Below are 15,847 nucleotides of genomic sequence, written 5' to 3'. Positions count from 1 at the left end.
CCAGCACCAGCACCAGCACCAGCACCAGCACCAGCACCAGCACCAGCACCAGCACCAGCACCAGCACCAGCACCAGCGGCCTGTTATCAGCATTCAGCAGCGCTAGGCAGGCATGCGCTGGGGCTGCGCAAGTGCGTACAGCGGCTTCATCCACCAATACGACTGGACATCGATGGCTCCAGTCCAGTCTTGGACATTCGCCCGGTCATCAACAGGATTGTGTTACGCAATCTATAGGAGACTTCACACAGAGACCAGAAAAAGAGCTCTTCTAGTTCCAGATTCATTACATTATTGCATCGTCAGACAGCTTCATAGTGCCCTCTCCTGCCGCCCACCCTTCTCAGCTAACCACACGACGTCTGGCATACCAGCTCGAGCAAGACAACGCACATATGATACAGGAGATATTCGCCAGACGACGCGCGACCACCCTCGGTTTGCAGAGAGAGCTCCCTATGCCCGTGATAAAAGAGAGAGACTCCAAATTAAGTAGGACCATCTGGTGCCTGGTCGATCATCTTCAAGCCCAGTGTTGCTGCTGTTGTTGTTGTTGCTGCTGCTGCTGCTGCTGCTGCTGACTCTGATGCTGACTCTGATGCTGACTCTGATGCTGTTGTTGCTGTCCCTGGTATACACTGTCCGCATGCACCGAAGCCGCTGCTCTGCGGTCCCCGTGAGCGTCAATCGGCGGTGCGACCTTGCCCTGTCGTCCAGACCGCTGTTCGTACGAATGCGCGCCGCTCGACCCATCTCTCGACGACCCCTTATTGGCACTCTCGTCGTCCAGCACCACCACCATCCAGATGCCAATGGTCCCGTTCACCCCGCGCAGCGGCGTGCAGTGCAGCCACCGGAAGCGTCCACGCTGCTCCGCCTCGGGCGACGACTTTCGACGCGTCGACGTGATCCAGCGCACCCTCGCCGTCACACCCTGTCCCTCACTGAGTGCCTGGCCGATCTGGTCGCGCACACGGCCGGAGCCGCCCACGCGTGACAGCAGGGGGCTCTGGAGCATGCCCGGTACGCGCAGACTGGGAGAGGCGAAGAGGATCTGCAGGTTGGACGACGGTCGGACCAGTAGGTAGTGTTCGTATACGCCTGCCAAGCGTCCGTTGGAAGGACTAGAAGCCGGCTTCGGTGTTGTCCCGGGCTGGGACATGTCGGGCACGACGGGCGTCGCCTGCGGTGACGAATGAGGCGTGAGGTCGTCCTCGATGACGAGGTAGGGCGTGTTCCAGTTCGCATCCTGCTGTCCCTGCGCGTCGTGGTCGCGCATCTGGTGTATCGCTCCGCCGTGACGACGCACCACCTCCAACTCGCTCGTGTCCAACATCTCGCCCAGCGCCTGGCAGCATTCCAAGGAGGACTTGGGTGCCTGGTCTTTCCTGTCAACGCCCTGCTGTTCATCCTCCACGATACGCCGTAGGCCATCCATCTTGGTGCAATCCTTGACCAGGCCGGAGACGTCGACCTGGGCACCCAGGAAGTAGCGCACTTGGCCCTTGGAGTCGAACAGTGGCGCGCAGAGCAGGAGGTTCATGAAGGGTGACCCATCCCGGCGGTAGTTTAGGAATGTTTCAATGTGCTCCTGCCCGGCCTTTATGCGTTCCCTGATCCGCTGCACACTAAAGGGGTTCGTCCGCGGTCCCTGCAGGAAGCGACAGTTGCGCCCAATGGCATAGTCCATGCCATACTGCGTCGTGCGGTGGAACTCGTCGGAGGCCAGGATGATCGGGTTGTCGTGTCTCGACGGGTCGCTGAGGCAAAAGACCTCAGCCAGACCCTCGGACGCGTCGCGAAGATCCGTCGGCATCGAACCCATAATCTTTCTTCGCATGGAGAGGCTTACAATGTCGACCCAGACATGGGTAATGAATCTGGGCAGTTCGTCGATGGCCAGCGTCTCAAACGCAGCATCATGCTTCTCTTGGAGGGTGCGGTTGACCGTGTCCATGTTGCCACCGTCTCCCTCCGCAAAATCGTGACCATCCAACGTGCCCAGATTCGCAATGACGGAGTTGGCGTATCGAATGGCGCGCACCGCCTTTTCGGTGCTCAGGTAGTACTTGAGGAGCGCTACCGACCCAGGGCGGGAGCGGGCCAGGAATCGCGAAAAGTCGCCGAGCAGTCGCGGGTCCTCCAGTATACTCCTCATGTGCTCCTTGGAGAAGAGCAGGTCTGAGCGGTCCTCCAGCGAGTATGCCTTTGGGCCCTGGCCCTGCTCTAGCGGCGCCACAATGTCAAAGCTGCGCGGGTCGTACTCTTCCTCCTCGAGCGGATGCAGGTTGTCCTCCTCGCCTGCGCCCTTGACCTGCAGAGCTGGCAGGTATGATGTGGCATTGGTGTCCCATGTCTCGGCAGACGACCCGGCCAGGGAGCCCGCCGAGGTTCTCGAGCGCATGCTCCGAGAGGCGACCGAGGGGCTATACCCTGATCCCGTCTGGCCATTGGGAATCAAGTCATCGGCGAATCCGTCAAAGTTCAGCGATGGTTCGCGCGTGCTGCCGGGACAGCAGCTGGTCAGTTGGGGCTGGTTGCCACAGTTGGCCAATGGCGCACATACCTCGAGGGGTTCGCGCTGGTTGTTCGACGAGGCACGCCAAAAGGGTCGTGGCTGCGCTGGCTCTCGCGCGAACGGCCATTGCCCTCCGCCATGCTCGCAGGTCGTTGGGCGGCGGGCGTCAGAGAGGATCTGCCCAAAGTCGATCGGTTTCCAGGTGCCCTGACAAGCGAGGGCGTGCCAAAGGGTGACATGTAAGATGATATATACGTCTAAGTCGGGACGCGGGCGAGATTCATATGTATTACCAGACACTCGGCCCAGCATGCAGAGTGCGACAGGGGTCTGTCTGCCTGTCTGTCTGTCTGGTTCGTTCGCGGTCAATGAGGCTCGAGCGTCGAGACAAAAGCAGAGCTGCAGAGAGGCCCAGCGACGACGCGTGCCGATCTCCAGCCTCGGAGACGCTAATGAATACTCATGCTTATCCTTGATGTCATCAGATTGTGCGCCATGTCACCGTCGCCCTCTCCCCGGCTCATTTCGGTAGCCAACGGCCGTCTGGCCGTCCAATATTGGTCCGACTTATTCAGTCATTGGACTAGGGGCGTGGGGCAGGCATCACTCCCAACTGCCTAGCGTCGATGTCTGCAAGGGCCGCGCATAGACTAGCGCGCGTGGCCTTGGCTGCTCTCCTGCCTGCTGGTCGGTCGATCCCAGGGGGCCCGCGCTTGGCAGGAGCAATTTCGTGAGCGGGCACCCACCACCTACGATGCGAACAAACAAGCAATCGACAAGACATCGCATATGATGCTGCTCTCATGTTGGAGTCAATGACCACGTTGATCAGGGAAAAGACAAGGGTCTGCATCGGAGCTGCTGTCTCGCGCCATGACGTCTCTGGTCGACAGATCAGAGAGCCGGAGACAGTATCCCGGGAGTGCCTCCTACGTATTCTTATCATCTTAGCACCGGGGACGGCCATTTGACAGACGCGCTGTGGGGCTTGAACCTGGAGCGGCGAGCTCGTCGTGAAACTCGGTCAGTCGGCCAAGCAGAATGGCAATGATGAATCGATGATTGGATGGGCATTGGTGTACCTAGCAAACGGACTGGCCAGGTGCCGCTGCGCAGCTCGTGACTTCGCGGGGAACGGCCCTCCTGTTCTTGGGGCTGGCTTCAAACGGCTCCTATTGCGTAGCACCATTCCCGTCGGCATTCTGCTTTTCCTTTTCCTTTTCCTTTTCCTTTTCCTTTTCCTTCTTCTCGGTCGTCGTTTGCTTCTCCCACATGGCGTAATATCGCCCTTGCAGCGCCAGCAGTTCGTCGTGCGTGCCGCGCTCCACAACGTCGCCCTGGTGGAGGACCACAATCTGGTCAGACGTGGTGATGGTCGACAGTCGATGGCTGTCATTGTTAGCAACAGGTCGAGAAAGGCTTCCTCAAACACGTACGCAATGGTGATTGTAGTTCGTCCCGCCGTCACGCGCTCAAGGGCATCTTGAATCTGCCTCTCCGTGTGAGAATCAAGTGACGCGGTAGCCTCGTCCAGTAGCAGGATTGGCGAGTCCTTTAGGATGGCACGTGCGATGGCAATCTAGAAGCAGGTCATGTCAGTGCCCGGTAGTTCACGATGAGGATTATCAAAATAACTCACACGTTGTCGTTCGCCGCCGGATAGTTTGAGGCCACGCTCGCCAACCTTGGTCTCGTACTTCTCAGGGAAGGACTCGATACGATCGTGGATATTCGCAGCCTTGCAGGCTTTGTGTACGTCCTCCACCGTAGCGCCAGGCTTGGCGTACAGCAGGTTGTACATGATGGACGCATTGAACAGCACCGTATCCTGAGGCACAACGCCAATGTTCCGACGAACGCTGTCAAGCTTCAGGTCTCGGAGATCGTGACCGTCAATGGTGATGCCGCCGCCAGCTACATCGTAGAACCGGAACAGCAACCTCAGGCATGTCGATTTTCCGCTGCCCGACTCTCCGACAATGGCCGTCTTTGTCCCCGGCGCTACGGTGAAGCTGATGCCCTTGAGCACGTTCTCATCCTTCTTGGCCTGGTAGGAAAAGGTCACGTCGTGGAAAGCGACTTCGCCTCGAGGAGATGAAAGTGCCACAGCGTCCTCCTTCTCGGCGACGTCAGGCGTCTCGTTGAACTTGTTGAATCATGTCAGCTCCATCAGATCATTCAGGCTGCCACAGAGACTTACCAGCTCAAGCAATCTCTCAGCCTCAATCAGATTGGTCTGTAGCATGTTGAAGTAGGTGCCGAAGAAGTTGAGAGGACCTTGCAATTGCACAAAGTAATTGATCAGACTGACAAACCCACCGACAGTCTGCTGCCCGATGGAGATCTTGTATGCGGACACGGCCACCAGAAGGGCAGTGCCCAGGGTGAAGATGGAACTTTGCGTCAGATTCAAACCGTTCAACGACCACACGACGAGCTGCTCGGCCTTCTGCAGTAGACGAACGTGATCGGTGAACCTCATCGTTTCCCGTTCGACGGCACAATTGTGCTGCACAGTTTCGTAGGCGAGGATTGCATCCGTCCTGACGGCCTCCATCTCGCGGCTCTTTGTCGTCATGTCTCGCCTCTGTCGGCCACGGTACTTGGCCACGTAGATGGTGAGGAAGACATAGGACCACATGATGAAGAAGACAATGATGGTGTAAAAGGCATCGTACTTGACAAAGAAGAGCACACCCGCGACGAAAATGTCAACGACCATGGGGAACACCTGGAAGCAGAAGCTCTCCAGGAAGTTGTTGATGGATGCGCCGCGGCTGAGAGCGCTCGTCACCTCGCCAGTCTTCTTGTTGAGGTGGAATTCGAGGGACAGCCGTAGGACGTGTTCGAATGCCGCCGACGACAAACGGCGAAAGAGAGACTGCGAGACAGGGACCCACAACACACCTCTGGCGGCACCGATGAGGCCTTGGTTGCCCTGCAAGGCGCGGTAGGCGACGTAGAGGATGATGTTCTTGTACGGGATGCGGCCTTCACCCAAGGAGTCGACGAGGACACCTAGCTGCAGCGGAGCCAGCATGTTGACTGCGCGCTGCAACACCATGAGAATGAGGCAGACCAGCACAATAGCCTGGTACAGTGGCGAGTCTTTAGGCCAAAGGTAGGGGAAGAGGACTCGGAAGCCAGCAAAGTAGTCCAGCCAGCCTGTGCCAGACACTTGCGTCCTCTTGGTCGCGCTGGGAGGCTTTGTCGGAACGCTGCCGTACGACTCGGCAGAGGCATGTCCATTCTCCAACAGCGACTGTCGCTCCTCCGGAACCGATGGTGGCTCGGCAGGTCGCAGCTTGTAGTCCCGGATGATCAAGGTGGCAGCCATCAAGAGCAGGGCGACGACCCTGCACGACCCCAGAGTATCGATGGCGTGGATGAAGCTGCTGGGCACGCGCAGGTATTCTGGCACAGAAGCGAAGATGCCGAGAGTGGTCGCCTCCACCAGCGTCGCTATCAGCCATGCCCAGCAATGCGCCGAGCCCGGTGTCCATGGGCCTTCTGGGTCTGGCAGCAGCCCAGCCAGGAAATACAGCAGCACAGCAACATGAGACGCCTTGAAGGTTGGTCAGAAATCTCCATCATCGGCACGCAACACAACAGTCCACGTACAATATAGGCGCTGAAGGGAAATTCAATCTTGCCACCATTTTCAGACAGGTCAACCACCGCTTGGCGGACGGCGACCACGATGCTGGCGAGGAGCAAGAGGGAGAGGCCGAGTTGCAGTAGCCATATGGGTCTCGTGAACTTGCGCTTGATGACCCGCGCATGCTCCTTCTGCTCGCTGCTCGGCACCGTGTGACGCGACGCGCCTCGACGATCGCGGTAGTACTCAAAAGCCTGTGCCCCGAGTAAGGTGAGAATGACGAGACATGGGTAGAGGTAGAAGATGATCCTCAGCCCTGATTGATCCATCCTCCAAGAACGCAAGTATTTCGATGAGAGGTCCAGCAGGGTTCACCGACGAAGCCAGAGTGATGGAGAGTTTTCCACCGAGGTACGTAGCAGGAGTGTTTGGGTGACTAAGCGATGTTGGCGGAAGAACCAGGCTGGCCCGAATTGTGCTCAAAGGCCAGGATTGACGACCAAGGGGATAATGTTTGATGATACTCTGAGTGCGAGCAACGTGCGATCAATCTTCAATTTTCTCATCAAAAACACGTGAAGGTTCGAATGGCTGGCCAGGATCTCGGCCGAGGCGATCGGGTCCTTGCGGAAATGGTTACTCTATGTTACTTACCCTGTATGGTCTACAAGGAATGGCCAAAGATGTGAGGAGACCAGGTCCTTAATTATGTGGCTTAGGAGATTTGGACTGTTTTCAAGGCATCAACTAATTAGTGTTCGGGCGCAGGTCAGTTTTGGGCAACGCGTGCTTTCAAACCGTCGCAGACCGGCTCTTTATTGATGACAGCGAAGAGGCGGGAAGTATCACGTGATGTCGCGTTCAGTCTTCACTCACGCCAGGCATCGTGAACACATCAAACTTTCATCTCAACAAATTTGCGCTCGCCGCCCTCAGCATTCGCCTCAACCCAGTATGGCGAGAAACAGAATCGTTCTCGACAGCTCCGACGAGTCATCAAATGAATCCGGCGACGATAACTCCGAATCCTCACAATCTTCTGGTGCCGCTCTCATCGACGACGAAGCCCATGAGTCCAGCGACGTATCAAGCTCTGACGATGAGCGCAGTGACCTCTCTAGAAGCGGGGACGACCGCGTCTTTCACCAGTTCTCACGTCTACCGCCCGAAATACGCCAACGCGTATGGCAATTTGTTTGTCCGGATCTGGAAAACCCAAAGCCTCGCGTCTTGACCCTTCGCCTTGTGAATTACGGGCCCAGGGTTGAGCCGCGATTTTTTGATGACCTATGGCTCGAACCACAGACCGCGGCGCTGCGACGGGTGTCTTCGATACATCACGAGTCAAGGAACCTAGTAACATTGAAATTTCCAAACGTCTTGGGCATCGAGGCTGGCGACTGCGGCGACGCATTGATTCGTTACAATGCGGACCGCGACATTATTCTGGTCGGTGGCATTGGGTGGGTCGATGCTCGCCAGATATTCGAGGATTGGGCCAACGTCTTCGCCCAAATAGGGCATCTCGCCATCCCTATTGATTGGTGCGACTTAATTCGTGACAATCTTGACAGGATTGGCGCTATGACCGGCCATCGTCTCAAAAGATTCTATCTAGCGATAGCAGAAGATGTTATGACGGACCGCGAGAAACGATGGGCTGTGACGGAGCATGTCCATTGCTACGATGCAGAGTACGAGGAGGATTTGGGGCGTGTTGTTGAAACTCAAACCACCCGGTGGACATGGCCCGACGTCGACACGTTCCCCGACTTTGCCAAATATCACGCGCGGGGCGCTATAGAGCGCCACCTGCCGCCAGACGTTACGCTTGAAGATCTGGCCGGAGACGGGGAGACTGAGTTCCTACCCATGATAGAATGGGAGATGGGGGCAGGCGGCGACGATAGCGAGGACTATGACTTTGCAGGGCCCAGTTTTGTTCGTCTGTGGCAACGGTACCAATGCGGAGTGCCGTTGGATCAAGACAGCGGAGACTCGGGAGATGATTTGGACGACGACTTCCTCAACCCTGCCAATTTCGAAGACGCCTACGAGAACGAGGGACTGGATGATGCTTCTGTCGTGGAATTGGAGACTGACTCTGGAGATGAGCTCCTACCCGGCCCCGTCAATGTCGATGACTCGTCGGAGACAGAAGCTGGCGAGCCTCATGCTGGGCGATTCTCCAGCCCTGATATCAGCAGTGAGGAAGAGGGAGAGGAAGAACAAAAGCCCGGTCCATCACGGCAATCGAAACGGAAAATTGTTGACGATTCCAGCGACGAGGGAGACGAGGCCCCTCCCGCGAAACGGGTTCGGACTCGGCCGGTGGTCGTCATCTCTGATGATGAAGACGAGAAGGAGGACAGGGAGGAGCCGGTGCGTGGGCCAGCCCGCGGCAGAGCGCAGGTCATTTCGTCAGATGAGGTGGAGGGTGACGGCGTCGCAGCCGCTTCGACCAGCTCAGACTATGCAGATGAAGTTGAAGATGAAGATGAAGATGAGGAGCCGTCATCACGCACTCTCACGCTAGCTCAGCGGCTGGCAAAGTTCCGAGAGGAAATTCCCACACCGGCTGCCCGTGCGCGTGGCCGTCACCATGCCCCAGGCAGCGACGAAGATGAGGAAAGCTCGGACGATGACAGCGAAGGAGGAGAAGAAGAAGACGGGGAAAGCGAAGACGGTTCAGGCAATGAGAACTCACTCGTTGATGGAATCGCCAGCGAGACGGACGACGACGATGGCGACGGTGAAGAGGACGACGAGGAAGGCTGGTGAGCGCGCTGGGAACATGCCTCCGCTAGCCATGCAATGTGACGAATATAATCAAATCAGCTTTCCGTCCGCTAGCATCCTGACAAATTGCTCCAACTTCTTCTCCCGAGCGACGGTCGTCTTTGTAGTTTCCAGCCGCACGAGAAAAGCATACCGCGCAGTCTTGTTCAGCCCCTCCCAGAACGCCCAGGCCCCTTTCACCTCCTTCAGGCGCGTCTCAAAGTCCCCGGGCACGGTGGCGTCCTTGGCGCCTGAGTATGCCCTCTCCCATCGCCCGTCTGCTTTGGCAGCTTCGACCTCCTTGAGCCCTGCAGCTGTCATCCTTCCTTGATGTTGAAGCGCGACGACTTTGCTGACGTTCCTTTTCGACCACAGACTTGCCTTGCGACGCGGCGTGAAGCGTCGGGCAGAGTGCGTGCCAGAAGGCAGGCTCTTGCACTGCCCATCAATCCAGCCGTAGCACAGCGCAATGTCTAGAGCTTCGTCGTACGTGATGGAGGGGACAGAGTGGGCTTTCTTGCTGAACTGCAGCCAGATGCCCTTGGGCGTCGAGTCGTGGTTTGCGTGAAGCCAGGTTTCGAAGTTGGCTGCCCTCGGGAAGAGCAGTGCATTCGAGACCTCTGAGAGGAAGTTCTTGGACCCCGCTGGTACAGCTGCCGGTTTCTCTGGCTTTGATTCAGCAGTCTCTTTGGCGATGGCATCTGGCTGTGGCTCGGATGGAAGGCCCGTTGTTTTGCGTGAACGGAGCGTGCGCGTCATGCTGGCTGGGATAGCGACGCGGCCGAGTGTGAGCCGTATCGGACGTAGAATTCGTACGCAGAGACAAGCGGTTGATTCACGAGTCCAAACAGATACAGACCAGAATATGAGTGTACGCGATGTACGTAGGCCGCAGCATGATCAATCCTTATGAAAGCACGGGAGAGTAACACCCATCTAGAAGTGAACGTGCACCTCTCGAGGTCCGATGCATCACGGCTACCCTGCGCCTTGCAAGCCCGCGCAGCACAATCCTGAGAAACATGCTGTGATACGATGTGGAGAAGGTTGTTCAAGTGCCTTATGTTATTACAAAAGAGACAGCCGTCAAGGCTCTATTTATACGTTCTCAATCGTGTAAAGCTATTTTCTTAGAGTATCCCTCCTCTGATTCCTATGCTCTAGGTCCTTTACCTTCCGGTTTTACTATTTCGGGTTCTCACCCTTTCGGTGTCGCCTTTCCACCGCGAATGGCAGAATCTCAATCGAGCCTAGCCTTGCTGTAAGGTGGGCTTATCATCACACATGTTGTGGCTTCCCAACTAGACTTCCCTTGAGCAGTTCGCAGGATGATCAGGAACAGACTTTCTCTTTCATGACATTGAAAAGCCAGTCCAGTCCACATCTAATCAACAGACCAAATCTGTTCCAGGATTCACGCTTGACAAAGAAGAGACGAGGAGTGTCACCGAAGCATCGTCATTCGCACTATCAAGACAGACCAATTTAAGTTTGCTTGATGACGCAGACGGCTCCTACCCTGGCCCGGGGAGGGGGATGTGATGTGGAGAAAAGGCTAGCGTCAACTGGGCGCCCGACGCCATCGGTACTTGGGCGTACGGTGTGCATGTCGTGTCGCAAAAAACGCATTCTGCGCAAGATAAGAGGCTGAAATGTAGGGTTCGTCTGTCTCTCCTGAGCAGATAATCCAGGAGCAGGCACGGTCGCGCAGGGCAGACGGACAAGCTCACGGATTGTCAAGATCCAACATCCAAGATCCAACACGGCGGTAATAGGCCAAGCTTTCAGATCCTCGCCCGATCCGACAATCTCAAAGCACGGGGCGGGTCATTGCATCCAGAAATCAAGATTCTGAGGCTGCGAATAAACTGGAGACGGCGTCGCGCGCGCACTAATGAAATGCCTCCCCGGCAGCGACATGCCGCACATCCACGCGAAGCCAAGCCTTTATTGCGTATGCCCAGCATTGCGACGCTGCCCCGAGACTCTCGAATAAAATGAATTGATATCCCCCGGGAGTACTAAGGCTTGAGATCTGGATTTCTCCATCATTATACGCCCGGAATATTCTGCTCGCCAACCTTGAAAAGTGGAAATCATGGGGGCCCGAACGCAGGTGACCCAGACGACGCCCGCGCGCACGGCGCTGCAACACTTCTCGACACCCTTCTTCCTCATACCGCAGGGGACCGGCATCACCGCCGTCATCCTCCACGAGATACAGTACCAGTTCACCGGCCTCCAGACCATCTCCGTCGTCTTCTGGATGATCAACATTGTCACCCTCCTGCTCTTCAGCCTCATCCTCTTCTCGCGCATCGTCCTCGAACCCAAGGCCTTCTTCCGCGGCGTCGGCACCGACCCCTCGCAGGCGTCATGCCTCGCCAGCATCAGCGTCTCCTTCACCGTCTCGGTCATGATGGTCTCGCTCGTGGTCGTGCCGAGCTGGGGCGGTAGGAGTTGGGCGAACGCTGTTTATGCGATGTGGTGGGTGGCCGCGGGCCTCGCGACAGCGTGCTGCGTCGGCGTCCCGCTCCTCTTCCTCAAGGCTATACGGGCGCAGGGCGGCTTCGTGGAGAGCCTGACGCCGACGACGCAGCTGCCCATCATTGCCGCGCTGACAGCGGCAGCGGGGGCGGGCACCATAGCGAGCTCGGCTTCGGCTCATTTGGAGCGCGACCAGCTTGTCCCCATGCTCATCATGGGGTTCCTCCTCGTCGGCCTGGCGCTGCCGCTCGCCGTCATGCTGGACGTCCTGTTCCTGATACGCATGCTCCAGCCGCACGAGGGGAATACGGCCGGACCGCTGCCAGCCACACTCATCTACACGGACATGGTGCTCTGTGGTCCGTGGGGTCAGGCCAGCTTTGCCCTGCAGTCGCTGGGCCAAGCCATGACCAAGTTGAAGCCCATCTCGGGCCCCTATCCGTCACCAGAATCCGCCGTCTTTGTGTCGCAGCAGGCTGTCGCGCCCATTGGCTATGCCAGCATGCTGGGTGGCATTGTCGCCTGGGGCCAGGCCACCTTTTGGTGGACGTTTGCCGTCTTCTGCATCGGGCGCGTGATTCTCAAGGTGATCAGGAAGCGTGAGCCGTTTCCTTTTGCTATCCCATCCTGGTCGATTGTGTTTCCCTGGGTAAGTGACCGTTGTTGCCATCGGGCATGTGCCGGGCCATGTCGCTAACAGGCCCCCAGGGTGTTTACACCAACTCCACTGTCCAGCTGGGCAAGCTCCTCGACTCGCCGGTGTGCAGGGTATGGTCTACGATTTTGGTCATCGTTCTGGTCATCCTGTGGCTCACCTGCTCTGCGTTGACGCTGCGCGGCGTGTTTCGAGGGACATTGCTGGGGCTGCGCAAGGGCTGGAAAGTGGCGCCGGCTCAAAATGGAGCAGCGTGATGATACATATAGACAGCCTCCATCGAATGTCCTCCTCCATCATCCAAACATGTCCACGAGCTTTCTTGCCGGCCAGGCATGCTGTGCGCGGTACCTCTCGACCACCTTCTTGATGGCCTCCCGCTCGTAGTGATCCGTGAAAAAGTCGCCAAACATCTCAAGGACGAACGCTGCGTTCAAGATGGCGGGGGGTGACCCGGGATGGCAGAGCGCAATGCCACAGAGCTGGATCATGATGCCGCGCACATCGCTTTCCACCTTTCGCCAGATGTTGCGCGTGGCCGCGTTAGACTTGAGCGCGGGATTCTCCGCGTAGAGGACTGACTTTGCCATGAGAGCCTGCTGGATCGTGGTCGTCTCCAAGACGGTCGAGTACCATACGGTGGGAAAGATCTCTCCCAATGTGCGATCGGCCTCTTTGTAGTATATGGGCTGGATATCCATCAGGACATCTTGGTCCAGATGCTCCTGTTGCCTCATGAGGCGGTCTGCTTCGTCAGCTGGTGTCAAGTATGCGGTCTCTCCAAACGTACTCCATTCTTGCTCCGAGCCATTGCCCCATCGCCATTTGACGACCTGCACTGTATGCATGACGGCCTTGTTGGCACTCGAAGCACTGGGCCAGTAGTCTGCCGCCAGGATCATCTGCGGGGCCTGTCTCCGCGTGAAGGAATGGTAAATCTCCTGCCTCAGGGCCATCCAGTAGGCAGCACGGATCAGACCTCGGCGGCCAAACAAGGACTGAGAGGGGGGACTCCTCAAGACTGCGTCAATGATGGGTAGGAAGTTGATCTGTGGCTTGGTAGGCGCCGACTCAAGAAAATGGAGATGAGATACATGGTCATCGCCGTCGTCCTCGTCGTCAATCTCCTCGAGCTGTCGCAGGATGACGGCGGTGGCAATGATGCTATCTCGGTACTCGTCATCTTCCGTGTCGTGGAAGCGTCGCAGCGCCGGGATGCACTGCAGCATGTACTCGACGGCCGTGTGCCTGTCGAGGTCGGGGAGGTGCTGGCCCTGGTAGACGATGCCTTGCTTCGTCTGGTACTGTGGCATTCTCGCCAGGTGACGAGCCGCGACGGCAAAGACGGCATTGAGCAGATATGGATGTCGACGCGCGCGGACGGGGACCACGAGCTGGAAGTGTCGCTCCTCGTCGCAGAGGTCCAGCCAATGCCCGATTTCATCAATGTAGTACCTCATCAAGCAGGCCTCCTGCACGTCCTGCAAGGGGAAGTGACGGAGGGCCGAGTCTTCATGGTGAACAGGAGGTGACGGTGCCGATCTCGCGTTGGGACCGGTCCAGTCCCAGGGCGGCGGCACGTTCCCCTCGCATATAGGAGGCAGGACCAGGTTCTGCAGGTTGGCAGGATCACTCACCCCGTGGACATGAACAGACTCGGGGGAGCTCAGAGGCGGCAGGTTAATCTCTGTCAGACGACGCTTCTTCTCTGGCGGTTGAGTGCTGATACTTGGGGCTGGGGTAGCAGCATGACTACTTGTACGCTCACCATTGGGGGTCTCACTGTGGCAAGACAACGACGTGGTGTCTTCTCCACCATCTTCGCCGTCTGGATCTAGAGACTGCCTCTCAAGCTGAACTAAGAAGAGTCAGAGGCTGGGCTGGAGAAGGAAAGGGGAAGAACCCAACTCACATTGCCGAGGAGCGCTGTTGACCCACTGCTGGTCCTTGGAGAAGTTGGCCGTGGTGTCGTGGCGGAAGACAGTCTTCTTGCTTGGTCTGGAGCATTCCAGCGCCTTCCGCTCGCAGCTACTGCAGACTGGGCGCTTCTCGTCGCCTGCGGGTGGTAATATGTGAGAGCCTGAACGTGAACACTGTTGTCACCCAGGGACTGCTGCTTACACTTGACGTGCCTCTCTGGGGGTAGCAGACCCATTAGTGACGTGTGACTCGACGGATAAGGATAACGTACCCTTGCACTGCAAACATGGCCTCTTGACCGCGGGCATTGCGCAGATCCGGAAGCGCACAATGGGAGCCTGTTACTTGTTGTGTAAAATGTCGTTGTGTGTAGAAGACTGGAGAAGAGGCAGCGCTGGACGGGAGGAGGATGAGGGAGGGGAAGGGGGAACCTTCGCCGGATCTAGCCGCTTTGAGCGAGATGGCGGCGCATTGGCGACATCACGTCGCAAGCCTCAATGATCCTACCCGACGAAGGCCTACCTGATCCTTTCTTTTTGATTATGAACATGTAACATGCGTTCAGACATACTCTGGGCAGCTTCAATTCTCACCTCCAGTCCAGGGACTGCTTTTCCGTCGCGCTCGACCCCCAACATCGAGCCTCCGCATAATTAGTCGACCGACTGACTCGCGACGCTTGAACCACTTGCCGGCCCCCGCAATTTCCACTTGAGGCATTTCCGTCCGACGGGAGTCCACTGAAGGTCGGCCGAGAGAATTTGCATTGCACCAGGAATATATACCGCATTTTCGTTCACTCTTTCATCAGTCAATCGGGCGAATGGTCTAGTGGTATGATTCTTCCTTAGCATGGAAGAGGTCCAGGGTTCAATTCCCTGTTCGTCCAACTGTTCAAATTTCAATTCCATTTGAATCTGCTCTTTTGCTCTTTTTGCCCGCAACCCGTCAGCAGGAACGGCTATCCAAGGTGATGTAGGAGCTCTTACACCCGATGACGGCCTTTGCCTTGAACTCGCGCCCTTTAGACTCGAGCACACGCTCCGCTGCGGCATGAGGCGTTCAAACTGAGCTTTCATGACTGAAGAGGAGCTAGACGTAGTCAAGCAAACGAATCTACCCTCTCCGTATGCTGCAATTCGACCCCCTCAGGTGAACCAGGTGTTTTTGAGCAAATGTGCGGCAATCGCTCGCGAGCAAGGCTCAAAACAGAGCATCTTACTCACGAGTTCTCCCAATGCCCGGGTATCCTCGCCGCTTAGTCCTGCACTCTTGCCTTGATGGAAGTAGATTTCTTCCAGCCACTGTTGCAGCGTGTGAGTGCTCACTGCTCCGTCTCCCTCGTCTCCCGCCCCGATAAAATCTCCTGATCGCTCCTTGACGCGGTTGGCCCTCTCTACCCAGCGCTCCGGGAGCTTGTCGGTAGCAAAGTCGGTAGCAGAGTCCTCCATTTGGCCAGTGAGTACACCAGGAGTCAACATTAAGACGTCGAACGGAGACTGTCCAGCGAAGAGCTCGAATAGCTGCCCGTATGGTTAGCAGCTCTCTTTCAACCGTGTGGCAGACTGGGAGCACGGAGAACATACCAGACAGCCCAGACTCCACAGATCTACGCGATGATCAAGACTGTCTTCAAATATGACCTCGGGCGCGTGTTCGGCAGGTGGTGTGTGGAGAGTCGCCGGGGGGTCCGTATCAAAGAATCATTCTTCATGGTCCACGATTTTGATCGACTCGGACAAAGACGTACCCACGAAATACGATACTGTGCAGGTCGAACAAGATATTCTGGTTACCCAGGCTCAGTTGTTTCACCATTCACCCGTCGGACTTGTCCAAGTTCGGGTTCCCCAGTGTCCTCAACAGCTCGTCCTCACCACTCGATTCCGAC

At 57.1% G+C, this 15,847-nt stretch overlaps 6 protein-coding genes across 6 annotated transcripts; 2 read left to right on the top strand and 4 right to left on the bottom strand.

The window, feature by feature from the left end:
* Positions 1-523: 523 nt before the first annotated feature.
* J7T54_003330 (PAS-associated) lies at positions 524-2,658 on the bottom strand (the record flags this gene model as incomplete). The annotated part of the gene is made up of 2 exons (XM_051509620.1): positions 524-2,504; positions 2,567-2,658. 2 exons carry the CDS (start codon positions 2,656-2,658, stop codon positions 524-526), a joined length of 2,073 nt encoding a protein of 690 aa, XP_051359435.1.
* Positions 2,659-3,690: 1,032 nt separating this feature from the next.
* Positions 3,691-6,445, bottom strand: J7T54_003329 (uncharacterized protein; the record flags this gene model as incomplete). The annotated part of the gene is made up of 5 exons (XM_051509619.1): positions 3,691-3,907; positions 3,955-4,097; positions 4,158-4,664; positions 4,719-6,083; positions 6,140-6,445. 5 exons carry the CDS (start codon positions 6,443-6,445, stop codon positions 3,691-3,693), a joined length of 2,538 nt encoding a protein of 845 aa, XP_051359434.1.
* Positions 6,446-7,070: 625 nt separating this feature from the next.
* J7T54_003328 (uncharacterized protein) lies at positions 7,071-8,897 on the top strand (the record flags this gene model as incomplete). Its single annotated transcript, XM_051509618.1, has 1 exon — positions 7,071-8,897. One exon carries the CDS (start codon positions 7,071-7,073, stop codon positions 8,895-8,897), a length of 1,827 nt encoding a protein of 608 aa, XP_051359433.1.
* Positions 8,898-8,945: 48 nt separating this feature from the next.
* J7T54_003327 (uncharacterized protein) lies at positions 8,946-9,653 on the bottom strand (the record flags this gene model as incomplete). The annotated part of the gene is made up of 1 exon (XM_051509617.1): positions 8,946-9,653. One exon carries the CDS (start codon positions 9,651-9,653, stop codon positions 8,946-8,948), a length of 708 nt encoding a protein of 235 aa, XP_051359432.1.
* A 1,339-nt stretch (positions 9,654-10,992) lies between these two features.
* On the top strand, positions 10,993-12,293 carry J7T54_003326 (uncharacterized protein; the record flags this gene model as incomplete). The annotated part of the gene is made up of 2 exons (XM_051509616.1): positions 10,993-12,030; positions 12,090-12,293. The coding sequence occupies 2 exons, from the start codon at positions 10,993-10,995 to the stop codon at positions 12,291-12,293; spliced, it is 1,242 nt and encodes a 413-aa protein (XP_051359431.1).
* A 39-nt stretch (positions 12,294-12,332) lies between these two features.
* J7T54_003325 (uncharacterized protein) lies at positions 12,333-14,191 on the bottom strand (the record flags this gene model as incomplete). The annotated part of the gene is made up of 4 exons (XM_051509615.1): positions 12,333-13,744; positions 13,805-13,894; positions 13,949-14,092; positions 14,158-14,191. 4 exons carry the CDS (start codon positions 14,189-14,191, stop codon positions 12,333-12,335), a joined length of 1,680 nt encoding a protein of 559 aa, XP_051359430.1.
* Between the last annotated feature and the right edge of the window lie 1,656 nt (positions 14,192-15,847).

The sequence above is a fragment of the Emericellopsis cladophorae genome (assembly GCF_022114955.1).
Source record: "Emericellopsis cladophorae strain MUM 19.33 chromosome Unknown NODE_65_length_118322_cov_117_509586, whole genome shotgun sequence".
Lineage (NCBI taxonomy): Eukaryota > Fungi > Ascomycota > Sordariomycetes > Hypocreales > Bionectriaceae > Emericellopsis > Emericellopsis cladophorae.
The sequence above is the reverse complement of the archived record's forward strand: the minus strand, read 5'-3'. Positions and strand labels throughout refer to the sequence as shown.